The 14,976-nt window shown below is 38.4% G+C and overlaps 1 protein-coding gene and 1 pseudogene across 1 annotated transcript in view; one reads left to right on the forward strand and one right to left on the reverse strand.

The window, feature by feature from the left end:
* The first annotated feature begins 2,132 nt into the window (after positions 1 to 2,132).
* LOC149051195 (melatonin receptor type 1A-like) overlaps positions 2,133 to 14,976 on the forward strand; it is a 36,245-nt gene continuing 23,401 nt past the window's right edge. Inside the window, exon 1 of the mRNA XM_089206708.1 lies at positions 2,133 to 2,509. Coding sequence (XP_089062834.1) covers positions 2,265 to 2,509 — 245 coding nt within the window. The 5' untranslated portion in view covers positions 2,133 to 2,264. The remainder of the gene's footprint in view (positions 2,510 to 14,976) is intronic.
* On the reverse strand, positions 4,228 to 5,538 carry LOC149051196 (uncharacterized; annotated as a pseudogene).

The following is a 14,976-nucleotide window of genomic DNA, read 5'->3' on the forward strand; positions in this document are numbered from 1 at the left end:
TGTTTGTAATTAAGTTGTGGATGTGGATATGCGGCTTGGCCAAGTGGGACTTGTTTCATTAAGAAATCAATCATCTTTCTTTTAAAAGTAAAAAAGCTAGTCAAACCAGTGATCGATATGATTGGGAGAGAATGCCAAATTTTAGGACCCTAGTATTTTAAATTGTTTAAGATTAGTACGACAGTTATGTGGTCGATAGCAATTGGCTATTCTTGTATCATTACTGTGTTCTTACCTATTTCTTCTCATTAAGAGCGTTTACGACAACATCACGAGCAGAGGTAGCGGAGGTTGGGTGCTGTAGCGAACAACCGAAGACCAGACCAGAGGCATCCGATAGACATTATTCTCTGCATACGAGGACCTCGACTTTGCTGATGACCAGGCGCTGCTATATCTCACACTCATCACCATAAGTAAGAGAAATCCCGTCTCTGTGACCTTGATAAACAGATTTGCCTGAAGATCAGCTAAAACAAGACGGAGGTTATGATTCCGAATGTCCCAAACCCCTAGCTGATCAGAGCGAACAGAGAGGATCTTCCAACGACGGTGGAACTCACATATACCAGGGCAGCACAGTTAGACATGATGAAAGAGCAAACAAGGACATCAAGAACCGCTTAGTGAACGCCATCAACGTAGTCAGAATGCTCAACTATGTATAGAGGTCCCAGCAGTAGAGCACCAAGTTCAGGCTAAAACTATATCCTAGTCTCCTTAAATTTTGTGTTAGACACAGCGCCCTTTCGTTTGCGCGCTGGACTCAACAATGTCTGGTCGTTAAAAAATGCGAGAAGCTGTAAATTTGGCTCACATTTGATCATCGTATTCACGCGGTTGTTATTAAAAAAACTTACAAATTTTTTTCTTTTATCCAAACTAAAAGTCAAGATGGCGTCAATTCTTTGTTTCAGGAAGCGATTTTAGTGATATTAAAATGTTTGCCGACTCGTAAAATTGGTTTCCAAATCTTTATCAAGGAGATATTTTGCAAATAAAACTTTAATTTTCTTCTAGAACCGCTAGAACAGCTTTTTTGATGAGTGTTGTCTACAAGATATCCATGTTTACTCGCAGCTTTACAATTTTCATTTTAAGACATTTGACAAAGAATTATGTCAATGAATTTAAATTCTGTTTCGAACGTTGTTACATTACAGTTTAAGAAGTTTCTAAGCTGACTATTTTTCTAGCTTCTTTCGTTTCGTGAGTGTTGTCTACAAGATAACATCTCTGTTTACTCGCAGCTTTACAATTTTCATTTTAAGACATTTGACAAAGAATTATGATTGAATTTCATGAGTTTAAGTTAAAATTCTAAATTTAAATTCTGTTTCGTACGTTGTTACATTACAGTTTAAGAAGTTTCTAAGCCGACTATTTTTCTAGCTTCTTTCGTTTTGGATACGCGAATAAATGTAAGAAGTCTGTAAACTTATGGTTAATTTAGAGCTTAGATCGACTTTTCCGCTCCCTAATTTGATAACAAGATGTTCTTAAAATATCCTCTCGGTTTTAGAACAAAGGTTTTAAAAGTAAGCAGAAAGTGAAGGTGGTTTAAATTAAAATTTCAAATTTGACTGTCACTTAACTTCTACGATCTTATATGGCCATCAAAAAAAGTTAATTTCCCTATACAATGCCAAAAATTATTAATAACAAACTGAATCTCAATTTTTTCTGAGAGAGTGATTTAATTTTTAAGCTATTTTTTATCGCAGAAATGAGAGTTGTTCAAACTCTTCAAGATATCTTATCCCTTTCGTGAGCGGCGGAATAATATGTTCGTTTATTAACCAGCTGTGTGAAGAAATTGTTTAGACAAGATACGGAAAAATAGAAGCAACGTCTTTTCTTTCACTCGAAAGAGATATGTCTATTATTAAAAGCGACCCAAAAAACACCTATCCGCAGGTAAATAACTGAGTATAATTAAAACAAACCTCTTTCAACAACAACGCACGTGCTCTCGCCTAACAGAAACATAAAGTGGTGTTGTTATTTTGCCCTACAGCTTCCAACTTGATGAGAATGATAACAACGATGACATACAGGCATCTCTAAATATTCATTAATTTCAATGTGTTTAAAGATAGGATGTGATGGAAAATAGCATTTGTTTTTCGGTGTTGGTATACAGTGTTGGTAATTGCGCACACCAGCGGGTTTCGCCGATCACTGCTTCAAAAAGCAGACATCAAAGACTGTGCAAAAGTGTAAGTTACTTATCTTTTCACTGAGCTTATTGACCAAAAGCAGTGATGACAAGTAAACTCTCCCTTGAGCTTGCCACAAGGGAGGAGGCGTTAGTTTGGACTGAAACAGTTCTGTTTGCTTTTACTAATGTTATGGCTGTCTTCGGAAATCTTCTCACGTTTTACGCCGTGTACAGAAACCACAGGCTGCGAACAATCACCAACATGTTCGTAATAGCTCTGGCTGTGAGCGATGTTCTGATGTGTACCTGCTGTATGCTTTTTACAGTGGTCACCCTGTTCCATGGCCGGTGGATATTTGGCGAATCGTACTGTCTCTTTCTTGGGGTGAATAACAATGGATGCCTCTACCAGCAGTCTGAGTAGTTTGGGGAACCAGCTTTGGCTCATCCACCGTGGCACTATAAGAATGCCCTCTCCTTGGTTTGCATGTAATTTCTCCAGACATCTCCCAATTAGACTAAAAGGAGGAAATGCATAAAAGAATAAATTATTCCAATTTACAGAAAATGCATCCACGAACAAAGCTTCCGGGTCTGGACGCCATGATGAGTATTTGGCATATTGTTTATTCAAACGGGATGCAAAGAGGTCAATTTCAGGACTACCAAACTAATTGGTAATCCTCTTGAATATCTGTGGATCTAACATCAACTCTGTGCGGTCATTAAATACCCTAGATTCTGCATCAGCTTCTACATTTTTACATCCAGGTAAATATGTAGCTCTGAGCCAGTTATTATAAGCATTACACAGGGCCCAGATTTGTTTAGCTACCTCATTACATGGAATGGATTTAATTCCACCCATGTTATTTATGTAATACACTGCAGTAGTGTTGTCACATTGCACCTGGATGTGTTTATTTTTGTGTGCACCACACAAAGCTTTGAGGGATAAAAATATAGCGAGCAGTTCAAGGTAATTGATGTGATCTAGTGCTTCTGTGGGAGTCCATCTGCCTCCTGCTCTCTGGTCACCATGCACCCCTCCCCAACCTTGAGAAGAGGCATCAGTTTGGATTACTATATCAGCTTCACCATGGGAGATTGCTTTACAGGAAAAAGGTAGGTTTGCAATCCACCACTGCAGTTCCTCTCTTGAATTAACAGATAGAGATATTTCACTAGAGAAATTGCCTTTAGTTTGTCTCAAACCCTCAATTTTCTCAATGTCAAGGCTACGGTAGTATAATGGACCATGTTCCACGGCGGGGAAGCTGGAGACCATAAGCCAAATAACCTCTGCTAGATGAAGTATGGTGGGATGGGAGTTACTGAGGTTTTTCACATGCTTGGACCACCTTCTCAACTCTAGCGTGAGAGAGTCGTACCGTCATTGACACTGAGTTTAGGACAAAGCCTAAATATTCGAGTTGTTGAGAGAGATGCAGACAAGACGTTCCAAGATCTCTAAGCAGTTGCACTGTGTTCAAGGTATTTTCATGACACTCATGAAAGGTATCTCCTTGCAGATAAAGATCATCTATGTATGCAGGTGACAAGAGGCCTTTTTCTCTAAGGACTTTAAACACTGGTTTAAGCAGCTTGGTAAATAAACGGGGTGCAGAGCTTAACCCATTTGGTAGACACACATATTGATAGAGGTTGTCCCTCCACACAAACCTGAGAAATTTCTGGTGCTCTATAACAATTGGTACTGAATAGTAGGCATCTTTGATGTCTATTGATGCCATAAAGTTCCTGAACTGATTCAAGGATTCCATTTTAAAGTGTTTGTATACAACAAACTCGTTTAGATCTTTTAGATTCAAGATCATGCGATAATCAATTTTATTCTTTTTCAGTGGGCAAAACATTGGAGATATGAACTCCCCCCCTAAGTAGGAGCATTTCTCTGTTACTAAATTCAATATGACAATGTTGTACCCAGTCAAGCACCTCTGGGTCAGAGGTTATTTTATGCCATTCTGGGACAAACTCTTTCAACCTGCCAGCAATAAATGTGTTTTTTATCTGTTCGGTTGTTGTTGAGGGGTCTTGAGGCCTTATTTGTGCTTCTTCCCCTCCTCCTTTTGTTTGTGAGTCGAGAAGCTGGGCCTTTTTGAGTTTAATTGTTTATTTTGTGAGTATATGTAACCAAACTCCCTGCCTCTATTATTCTTGTAGGACTTATGGCTGTAATTTTGACCTCTGTATGAATCTTGTTTTGATTAACTGTTCTTGCTTATTTTCTTGCTAACCATAGTGGCTTCAGCTAGATCTTTTAGCTGCTTAGAGAAGTCAGGGTCATCTCCGAATAGGAAATCTGTGAATGGCACTGTAGGTGAACATAGATGTTTGTAGTCTGCATTGAGCTCTGGTTTTATGTTATCTCTTCTTTGCATATTGAGGCCAAAATTTGCTGCCCCAAGCAAGGCTACTGAGTCAGTGGCCGTTCTTATTAGAGATGGGATATCCAATAATTCTTCTGATATTTTGTCCTGGACTTTGACCAGTTGTTCAACTACCAGTACGATGCGAATGATTTCCTTCAGTAAATTGGCCTGAATAAGCTGAAGCTTTAAGTCACTTGAGCGTGTGTCATGTTTTAATTTATCCCAGAGATGGTTAACCTGGGTTGGCTCCAAGCACTTGCAATTTACTGGCCTGGTATAACGATTTTTCGTTTCTGTCAATACATCGTCATCAAGTTTGACATGCATGACCTCTTTCAGTATTCCCGCGAATTGTGCATTCACAGCGGGAGCTTTCTTTTGGCCCAATTTTAAATTACTCGCAATTCCTGCAAGAGTTGAGTTTTCCTCTTTGAAGGACTCAGGGTCTGTTTGACTGTTATTATTTGTCAACGTCAGCTGATCGTTGACGTTATTAGCGTTGCTGGACCCCGATAGATTTTGGTCCTTAGTGCTAGCGCTGTCCTTGTTTGCCCCTTGTCGGTCTTTCTCCGCGTCGGAGTTTACCGAGCCTTCTTCATAGGCAGATTCCTCGACGTATGCGAGGTTTCCTAAAGTCTCCTTCATCTCAGTAAATGAGTGGTCCATTGAGTAGTTGAGTGTGGAGTGTGGTAATAGAGGACACTAGTTGTTTAGTCATAAGCGAGATTGCTTCGATAATAGAGTCGGGTTTCCCGAGTGAGTTTGGCGAGTCGCCATGTTTGTTTGAGTCAAGCGCTGATATTTCTTCTGGATTTTGCTTGTTTGTCATGTTGATGGTCTTTGAAAAGGTAGCTGAGAAGAGTTTCTCCTGTTTTTGTTTGATTGTATGACAGTTTACGTCGACGTTGAAAGGTTTTCTTGATTTCCAAGTTGAATTTCGTATTTCTCGACCGTCTCATGCAAGGCGGGAAAATGCACTGATCTCTTGGGCGGTTAGTGCTTTCTCACGTGACTTTGTCAGTGCACATGATGACGAGGCAGAATCACGTGATTTTACTCCTATGAGGGAGACACGATGGCGTAATGGTTAGTGCGCTGGACTCCGGGTCAAGGGGTCTGGGTTCGAAACCTGGCCAGGTCATTATGTAGTGTTCTTGGTTTGTCGGTCGGGATTAAGAAATAATAGTAAAATAATAAAGTAAGATGAGATCGTAGCTCTTCTGAGTCACTATGACTTGAGGTGGCGTAAGTCATCTGTTTGTGCTTATCTCATTACTTTATGGAAGATATTCTTCTATTGTTGCCAGGTTGAAAATATTTTTTTGAAAAGTAAATCAATAGTTTTTTTTTTTCATGCATCTTAATTTTTAGTTCAGTATGTCCTACATTTGTAAGGATACTTCAAGGAATGGCAGCAAAATCCACAATGGTCCCTCTCCTGCTTCCTGGCCCTGCTCCTCCCCCTGAGTGGCCTGCAGGCGGAAGTAACTGGAATGGTTGAGACGAATGTCCTTGATAATCAACTGCAAACAGGACAAGTGGAGATGCCCACTCTTGTAGGTGCCGTAAAAGACAGTTGTGTCGTTGATGTTACACTCGAGGAAGGTGAACAGCAACAAGAAACCATTTCTAGGGAAGGTGAACAAATTGGTAAAGACGAGATCGCTAAGGAGTTTTGTGATCGTGGTAGCCAGACAAGACTGCGTTCACAATCTATCTCTAAGGACGCAGAAAGTTTGAATTCACATTTCTAATTCAAAGTGAGTAGAAAACGAGAGCAAAAGTGTTAAACTAATTTTACAAAGCTATTGTTCATTGAGCTGAGCTACGCTGACAGTCTCCTTCATAGGGGAAAGCAGTTTAAAACTTTAGCATGGAGGCTACGCATACTCTTTTCTGGGAACTAGGAAGTAACGCCGAGGAAGACTTTTTTGTTGATTGATGTACGTCTTCGCTAAACATTTTTTGGGGCTCATGTCATATTAACTAATGTTCGCCTCTCCTTTTCAAATTTTCGTTATCAACGCATATATGCCACCGTCAAAGGCTTCTTTACAAAACGATTTAATTAATTAATGTGGAAGAGTATCTCTTTCTAATCCGAAGAGCTAATGATAATTCTATCACTCCAAAAGACTTAAACCCCTTAACTCCCAAGATCTGATTGTTAATTCTCCTCTCTCGCTGCTACACATTTCCTTTTAACGAGCTGTTCAATCATTTGATTTATGCATAGGGTATTTCATTTCCGTCAAACGCTTAAACGTTAATTCATATGATCAAATTTCTTTCAAACAAAGAACGCAAATCAAGAAGAAAACGGCTTTGTATGGAACATGAACTCGATAGACTGGAAAAACGTAAAATAATACAAAAAAATGTAGAAATAATAAAAATGAAGTACAGCTAATCAGATCGTATGAAAGTGAGAGAATAATGTTATGTGAAGCGCTCGAGAAGTATTTTAGTACTGTTAGGGTATGGTTATTGCACCAGCTGCAGGCATTGTAATCAACAACGCATGAATAAATGGGTTTAGTTTCTAAGGAAATTGTGGTGCTGCGTGAGTGAGGGGTACAACAAGACAATTTGGTTCTATAATCCAACTGCACAAGGTAGAGTTCAAATAACGCGAAAATATGTATATAGCGCATGTGTACAGTTGGTTATTGTGTACTGTAAAAAAACCTGTTTAACCGGTCGGCTACGCACGCTGCGCTTCTCTATCAACTTTGCTTTTCCCGCCTTATGAGAAATGAGCAGAAAGACTTAGCGGGAAAAAAAAGCAGTTGGATCATAAATAACCTTGTAGACTATTCATTGGTGTGTAGTATTGCCTAGTACTTTCACTCCTTGTTTGAATTTGACGAGCCTGTGGGGAAAGTCAAAATACGGCACAACTCATAAAAACACTCAGGTTTGCCACCGCCAGATAAAGAAAATCCGAAAAAATCCGAAAAAATCACCACGAATCCTATTTCGCGAGATGATCATCTCGCAGCTGGAGCTTGGGCTGCTTTGGTGTGAGTTCAGATAAATTAAGTTTTTTTCTTTCTCTCAAGGTGAAGTAACGCGATATTTTCGTCCGTTTGAAAGTCATGCTCTTTTTCTGTTACAAAAATGAAAACATTAGGTACACAAAGTGTCCCATCTCGACCCACCCATGCTACGCATACCTATGTTCTTATAAATGATGTCATGGATAATAATAATAATAATAATAATAATAATTTATTTACTTATATAGCGCCCTTTAACATCTATGGGATGATCAAAGGCGCTTTACAATCCAAGAAAACTAATATTACAATAGATAATTACTATAAAAATGCTATTTACTATAGATAATTACAATAAAAATACTAAAATAAAATAATGATAGTAAATGAATACATAATGAAAGAATGAATGAATAAAAAGTAAATAAATAAGCTACAAAATACCGATACGATTGTAATGCGAATCTAAAACGCTTGCTTAAAAAGATAGGTCTTAAGAGATTTCTTAAATAGCGCTAGCGAATCAATCGTGCGGATGTGCACAGGCAAGCTGTTCCACAGCGCAGGCGCAGAGGCATGAAACGAGCGGGCACCTAAAGTTGTGCGCATAACCCCTTTTGGGCGTTCTAAAAATATTGTATCATTATTGCGTAATGGATCAAGGGGCTGTGCACAAAGAATAACATTAACCAGAAATCTTGAGCTCATTTGATAAGTGTGGTGGTTTGTGGCCTTCGCGAGAGCCTCGTTGATTAAGGTCGAGATTTATCGGGACATGAACGGTTCGCATTTCATTTTTTGTGTTATTTTTAAGTCAAACGTATTTTTACGGCTCCTTGACGCACAAAGAACACGCCTAACAACTCCCGTTCCATCACGTACCATAAAAACAACGTGCAAAGTCCATTAGAACATACCCAATCATTGCACTACGTGAACATTTGGCAATTTTTCACGTGCTTGAATTGTATTCCATGAACCAATTCGCATCTACGCGCGCCCGTGAATTATTCTCTATTTATGACTCATTTTCTCGGGAAAGTTCACAATGTGTTATTAACTTTTGGTTTTCCAGAGAATGTCACGCTATGGTAAAAACATCATTATGGTCGTGAAACAAAAAGTGAGTCATTTGCATCCTGTCAGGGTCGAGTGAACATCTTTGGTGGCAGCGAGAAATTTTTAACGCTCGCCATCCCCAGCTCGAAGCGTTGCTTCTAAGTTATCGCGAGCTAAATTTAAGAGGAAAAAAAATCAAATACTCCTACGTCGTGAGATCACTAAGAAAAGAGTACCCTCTCGACACCGTTCTTGTTATAATTCACCTTCTGAAGACCTCATCAAAATATCTTCGGTCTTGCAAAATTTTACAAATTTAACAGGTTCTTAAGGACGAATTCAACGCTCCGTCGTTGACGAAACGTCGTTTAAGGTAAGCTCTGAAATAATTAATTAAACCAAGTGGTTTGTCTCACCCACTCGCAGTGTTCCATCAGTAACATTGCCAGTTTGTATTAACAAAGAAAAACTTTGTACATTATAAAATATAGACAATCCGGTATGAGGCGTGGGATCTTGGTTTCATGTGGGTCTTTCAGCAAAGTGAACCGGCAACAACACACTAGGCCATATAATCGCAGACAAGAGGAAGTTATGAAAATTTTATCGATCGAAAGTGCTGTGTCCCTGCTTACTCTATATTTTTAGAAGAGTATTTAGTGAGAACTAAGAAAACTGAGTGTTACGAGATAATGTGAAGCCTTTTTCCTTTTAGTTTTGATTATAAACTACCGTCTACGTGTTACATCCTGTTCGCATTATAGAAATTGAAAGAGGAAGCAATTGTCATAAACACATGTTTCGAGGGGAAGATGTAAAACGCTCCTTGCTTATTAAATGATACAAAACTTGGCAGGTATTTTCAGGTAGAGAAAAATTTCAGGCGACAAATCAAAATACAAATTCTTTAACACATTATTTGACTTCTTTTGAAAAAATTTAGGTTATATTAAGATCACAGCGTAACTGAATATTTATCAGCATACCTGTGGAAAATGAAAATAAGCCTAAATCCAGCTCGTACATAGATTTTGGAATAAATGATCGTCTTCTTTGCTCTTTTCTTTTTGTCCTTCATGTAGATTACATTCCTTCGTTTAGATTATTATTGCTTCTAAAGACATCAGGAAATATAAACCCGGGGTAAAATTGTATCAAGTGGAAAGACTTGTCAGCAAGCGGAAATCGTTGAACAAAGTTTCGCATATTATCAGGATAATTGTGCAGAGTTGCAAACAATGGAGAGCTGATTTTATGACGAGCGTATTTGCGTGTACATTATAATAAATCACATTTGAATTACCTACCTGCCTTGCTAAATTTCCAAAGTGGCAACCAAAGCAACGAAAAAGAAGTGCGGATGCGGCGAGCGTTTTCTATATTTTTCGCCTTGTCATGACATCCCTGGTGAAAATCTTTGAAGGATCTTTAACGTTCCTAAAAGATTTTTATGAGAACTTTTAAAGATCTTCAAAATTCTTCTTAAGATCTTCAAGGATCTTTCATTTTCTTGCTAAGATCTTCAAGGATCTTTCATTTTCTTGCCAGGATCTTCAAGGATCTTCAAGGATCTTCAAGGATCTTCAAGGATCTTCAAAGTTCTTGCCAATTTTGCCAAATTAGACTTCGCTCCATCACGTGTCATTTCCTTGTAAACAATTTGCATTTAATCACGTATTCTAACCGCAATATCCAACCCCACTGGAAAACATTTACACTAAATGCTACTGATAGTCAACTTTTCAAGCAATTATCCCACGTTTTAACTTTTTCTACGAATAAACTCGGCTTTTAACTACCTTGGACTTTATCTAATCGCGTGTTTATTCCTTGTAAACAACCTGCATTTTATAAGGTATTTCACACACAGTGGGCAAAGGCCAGATAGGCAACAACCAATCAAGGAGCCCTCTCTCAAATATTATCCTTTTCTCTTGGGAAAGATATCTTCGTTTGGTCAAGATCGCAATATACCTTTGGTTAGAGTCTATTGGAGATACAACAGAGTTTCAGTTTGCTTTTCGTGGTAAAATTACATGGAATTATATTTTTCAGGCACTAACTGTTGACGAATAATTTAAATTTTCTCTCTGGCAGAGGAACGGCAGTAAGCGCGGTCTCTTTCGCAACTATTATTTGGTCTCATGACGCTACGCGCTCTCTCTCCGTCGGGGAATAGATGGCGTTGTGTGACGAGACCAAACAACTGCTGCGAAGGAGAAAACAGTAAGCGTGGCACCAATCCATTTTATTTTTGCTCAGAAGTATTTCGACGGTAGAGAAAATAGACCACAAGATACCTGTGTGAGTTCAGATAAATTACGTTTTTCTCTCTTTCTCTTAAGGTGAAGTAATGCAATATTTTCGTTTTTTATAAAGCTATGCTCTTTTTCTGTTACAAAAATGACAACATTAGGTACACAAAGTGTCCCATCTCATCCCACCCGGTCGAAAAAAATAACTCTTGAATGCTACACATGCCTATGTTTTTACTTGGAAGCCAGAAAATTCACAATACCCTAGTTTAGTGCAAGTGACATTAGTGCATGACCATTACCTTGCTTTCTTGAGCTGTACTGGGAAATATTGGCTCTATGGCATTTTTATACTGCTGCAACCATGGGCCAATATTCTCTAGTAGAGACTCGTGCTCGAATGGTCAGTAAGAAGTTAGTATTACATTTGGAAAAAATGATCTACACTGTATATGCATCTCAGGCTATTTTTAATTCCAGAACAATTGATTTCCTTGTTCCTCTACATTTCTTGAATTTTTTTCTACGTGAAGACAGCTAGCAAGGATTTTATGATATTTGAAAAACAACCAGTCTAGATTATCAGGATAATTAAAGTTAGCATCAAAGACAAATCAATTCTGTGCACAAAACAATGTAAACATGAAATAATTGCAAAAAGAATTAGTTTAATATACATATACTGGTAAACCACAAACATCAGCACCTGTACCAAATTGAAATCCATATCAACATACATCAGCAAGCATTGGTGTATCAAGGCTGTGCTCTAAGGAAAATTTGAGGGAGCCCTTCGGGCTCCCAAGCGTTTTAGCTTGGGTGCCCAGGCCTAAAAGATGGTCGCCCAAATCAAAATTTCGGGGAGCCCGAAGGGCTCCCAAACATTTTAGCTGAGGTGCCCGAGCCTCCTAGTTGGTCGCCCAAATTAATAAATCAGTCAGTTAATTATTAAAAATTAAACAAACTGTTTTCGTAACGAGTCAAATAGAACTATGTGCATTTGAATAAGTCATCTTGTTGGAAAGTCATCGTTTAAGAGCAGAACAGAAGTATTTTCTTTCCTATGTTATCGGTGAAATGTTCAAGACAAATGAGCTTTTTGTGGATTCGGTCGATTTTATTTTTAGTGCGTGATACGTAATAACTTGTCACGACACCAAGGACAATGCGGGACTTATAGAGTTTATACCCGTTTCTAAAACAATCACAAAAAAAAAAACGTATCTTTTCTTTTTTATACATCGTGTTTTACTGGAAAAACAATCTTAAGTTATGTTTTTGCCTCGCAGACACGGCAGTAAAAAGCCGGCTAAAATATTAAATTAGCATAGAAGAGCGACTCCCGTGTTTATTCAGCGATTTATTAATCGCCGACCGTACTTTACGCCTATCAGAGCAGAAGTAACAACTTCTTTTGAAAAACTAGCTGATGAGCCATCCCAATTTAAAGGAAAAATTTTAATGCTATTGGAAAAGCCGTTAAAATCGAAAACTGTGCAGCTAGTCAAGTTCAAAGTCAAGGATTATGCTACATGTGAATTCACGTGGAACGACCTTTGAACATCAACGCGCGCCCGATGGAACAACATTTTCTTTTAAAAGAACGACTTCCGTGTTCATTTAGCGATTTATTAATCGTCGACCGTACTTTACGCCTGTCAAAGCAGAAGTAACAATTGCTTTTCAAAAACTAACTAACGAGCCATCCTAATTTAAAGGAAAATTTATAATACTATTTGGAAAAGCGGTTAAAATCGAAAACTGTGCAGCTTGTCACGATCAAAGTCGATTATTATGTTACACGTAAATTCACGTGGAACGACCTTTGAATATCAACGCGCGCCCGATTGAACAACATTTTCTTTTTTTTTTTTTTGACTGTAAATCAAGAAACCAACACCAGCCAGTCGCCCGGCCGGGCGATCAAGAAAATATTTTCAGTCGCCCGAGGCCAAATGTTAGTCGCCTCAGGCGACCGGGCGCCGTTAGAGCACAGCCTTGGTGTATATATTTCATCGTTTTTCCTGTCATAAGTGTCCAGTTGAACTAACTGCCAGCTGCACAAATATGAATGTCGGTTCAACTGGAGGAAATTGAATAAAAAACTTACATATTTTGTAAGTTTTGACTTGTAATCCCTATTTAAATATCAGATAAGAAAATCTTACTTTGGTTTTGTAAAAGTTGTTTCTTATTAGAAGGGATTCACCATAAGCTCTCTCCTCTTGTGGAGACATGGTGGCCTTATGATTAGTGAGGTGGAGTCAGGGTCGAGAGGTCTGCATTTGTAACCTGGCCTGTGCTGGACTCAGGGTCAAGAGGTCTGGGTTCCAGTCAATGTGTTGTGTTCTTGTGCACTCCATTTATACTCCACCCAGGAGTATAAATGGGTACCAGAACTTAGTCAGGGGAACCTGATGAAATGACAGGAGGGAAAAGGGAGGGGGGGTAACCATGGGGTGGACTGTCATCATGTCTAGGGAGGAGTAATAATACCTAGTTTTCTTTTTATATATATTTTATTGTGTTTTTCCATTTTCCATTTTTTAAAAAAAAAAAAAGAAGAAAATTACAGCAGTATAAAGTAAATAAAATTGTATAAGGTCAGTAAATAAATAAATAAATAAACAAAAATATTAATACAAGGCTACCCGAGGTAAAGTTATTTCAACTGAGTGATTGTAAAAGTTTTTCCCATTTTATTAAGCGCAGGTTTAGTTTTTTCTTTTCTTTAGCTAGGTATTCTTCTATTCTGAAATTTTTTTTAAGGTGCGCGAGGAAGATAATAAAGCTTGGGGTAATAGATTTCTGTCTGCAGAGAAAGATGGTCTGCTTCGCTATTAACATGTGATTTAAAAGCGTAAAGTGATTATCGACATCAAATAAGCCAAACATAATATTAATTTGATCTGTTAGATCAGGAAGCGTTTCAATACCGCATTCATGTAACCAACTAGAGATTTCTTTCCAGAGGGCTCTAGAGTGTTCACAAAAAACAAAAAGGGTTTCCTCGTTCTTATCACAGAATGAGCATAAAGGTGACTCAACCAGTTTAAGCTTAAATAGTTTAGAGTTAGTAAATAATATTCTATTTAAGATTTTGTACTGAAAATCTCTCGTATATGTATCTAACGCAACCTGGAAAGGCAAACTGTAGATCTTATTCCACACGAGCTCAGAATCGTGAAACATTTCGTTATATCTCAACTGTGCTGTGGGGGTTTTACGCAAATCAGACATATGCGCTTCGTAAAACGTTTTGGTGTCCATTTCTGATAAAGACACTTTAACAGAATTTAAAACCAAGTTATAATCCTGAGGGTCGAAAGGGGGAGTGTGTGGTATCGCCTTAGATTTTAGCTCTTTCTTCCAATTGACAGGAATAGCGTCTATTAACCCATGCCAGGAGAGGAAGATCCTGGGTTGGATATTCTTAGACTCTAAGTCAGACAACGTATAAAAATGCCCATTTGACTTCACCATGTCACAAATTTTATGCAATCCAGCCTCAACAAGATCGGAGTAAAAACACGATTTTTGTTAACCAAGATGTTCTTGATTAATAGCTAGTCGCTTCATGTGAGGAATCCAGGATTATAAGCTCAGGGCCTGGATGGGCCACTCTTAGATACAGACGTTACCTAACTACCTACAGCCTCTGGTTTAAATAACTTAAATTGCTGCTGTTACAAATTATATGAACTTGCAACATACAGATGATGATTTTTGCCCAATTTACCTCAGTCAATTAGGACTGTCTTTTGTAAATCTTGAAATTTTCAAACATCCAGACAGAGGCGGAGTTTCAAAATAATTTTAAAAAATCCAGACAGAGGCGGAGTTTTCTATACTAATGTCTGAGCACTTTGTAGGCTTCCTGCCATCTGGCGGAACGCGTAATTAAGCACACAGTGGTAAAGGACCCTTCCGTAGTAGCCACAAGACGCTGACAAAACTTTTTCTCTCCACCGAAAATCACATCAAAATTTGTCCTTGCTAAATTTCAAGTGTGCTGCACGTATCAGCACCCCCCGGGGAACCCCTATATATAAGAGGGCGAGGATGCGCGCAGGGAATTTCGAAAACGACCCTTATAAAATTATAAA

This window comes from Pocillopora damicornis, chromosome 1 (assembly GCF_964200805.1).
Source record: "Pocillopora damicornis chromosome 1, jaPocDami1.2, whole genome shotgun sequence".
Classification (NCBI taxonomy): Eukaryota; Metazoa; Cnidaria; class Anthozoa; order Scleractinia; family Pocilloporidae; genus Pocillopora; species Pocillopora damicornis.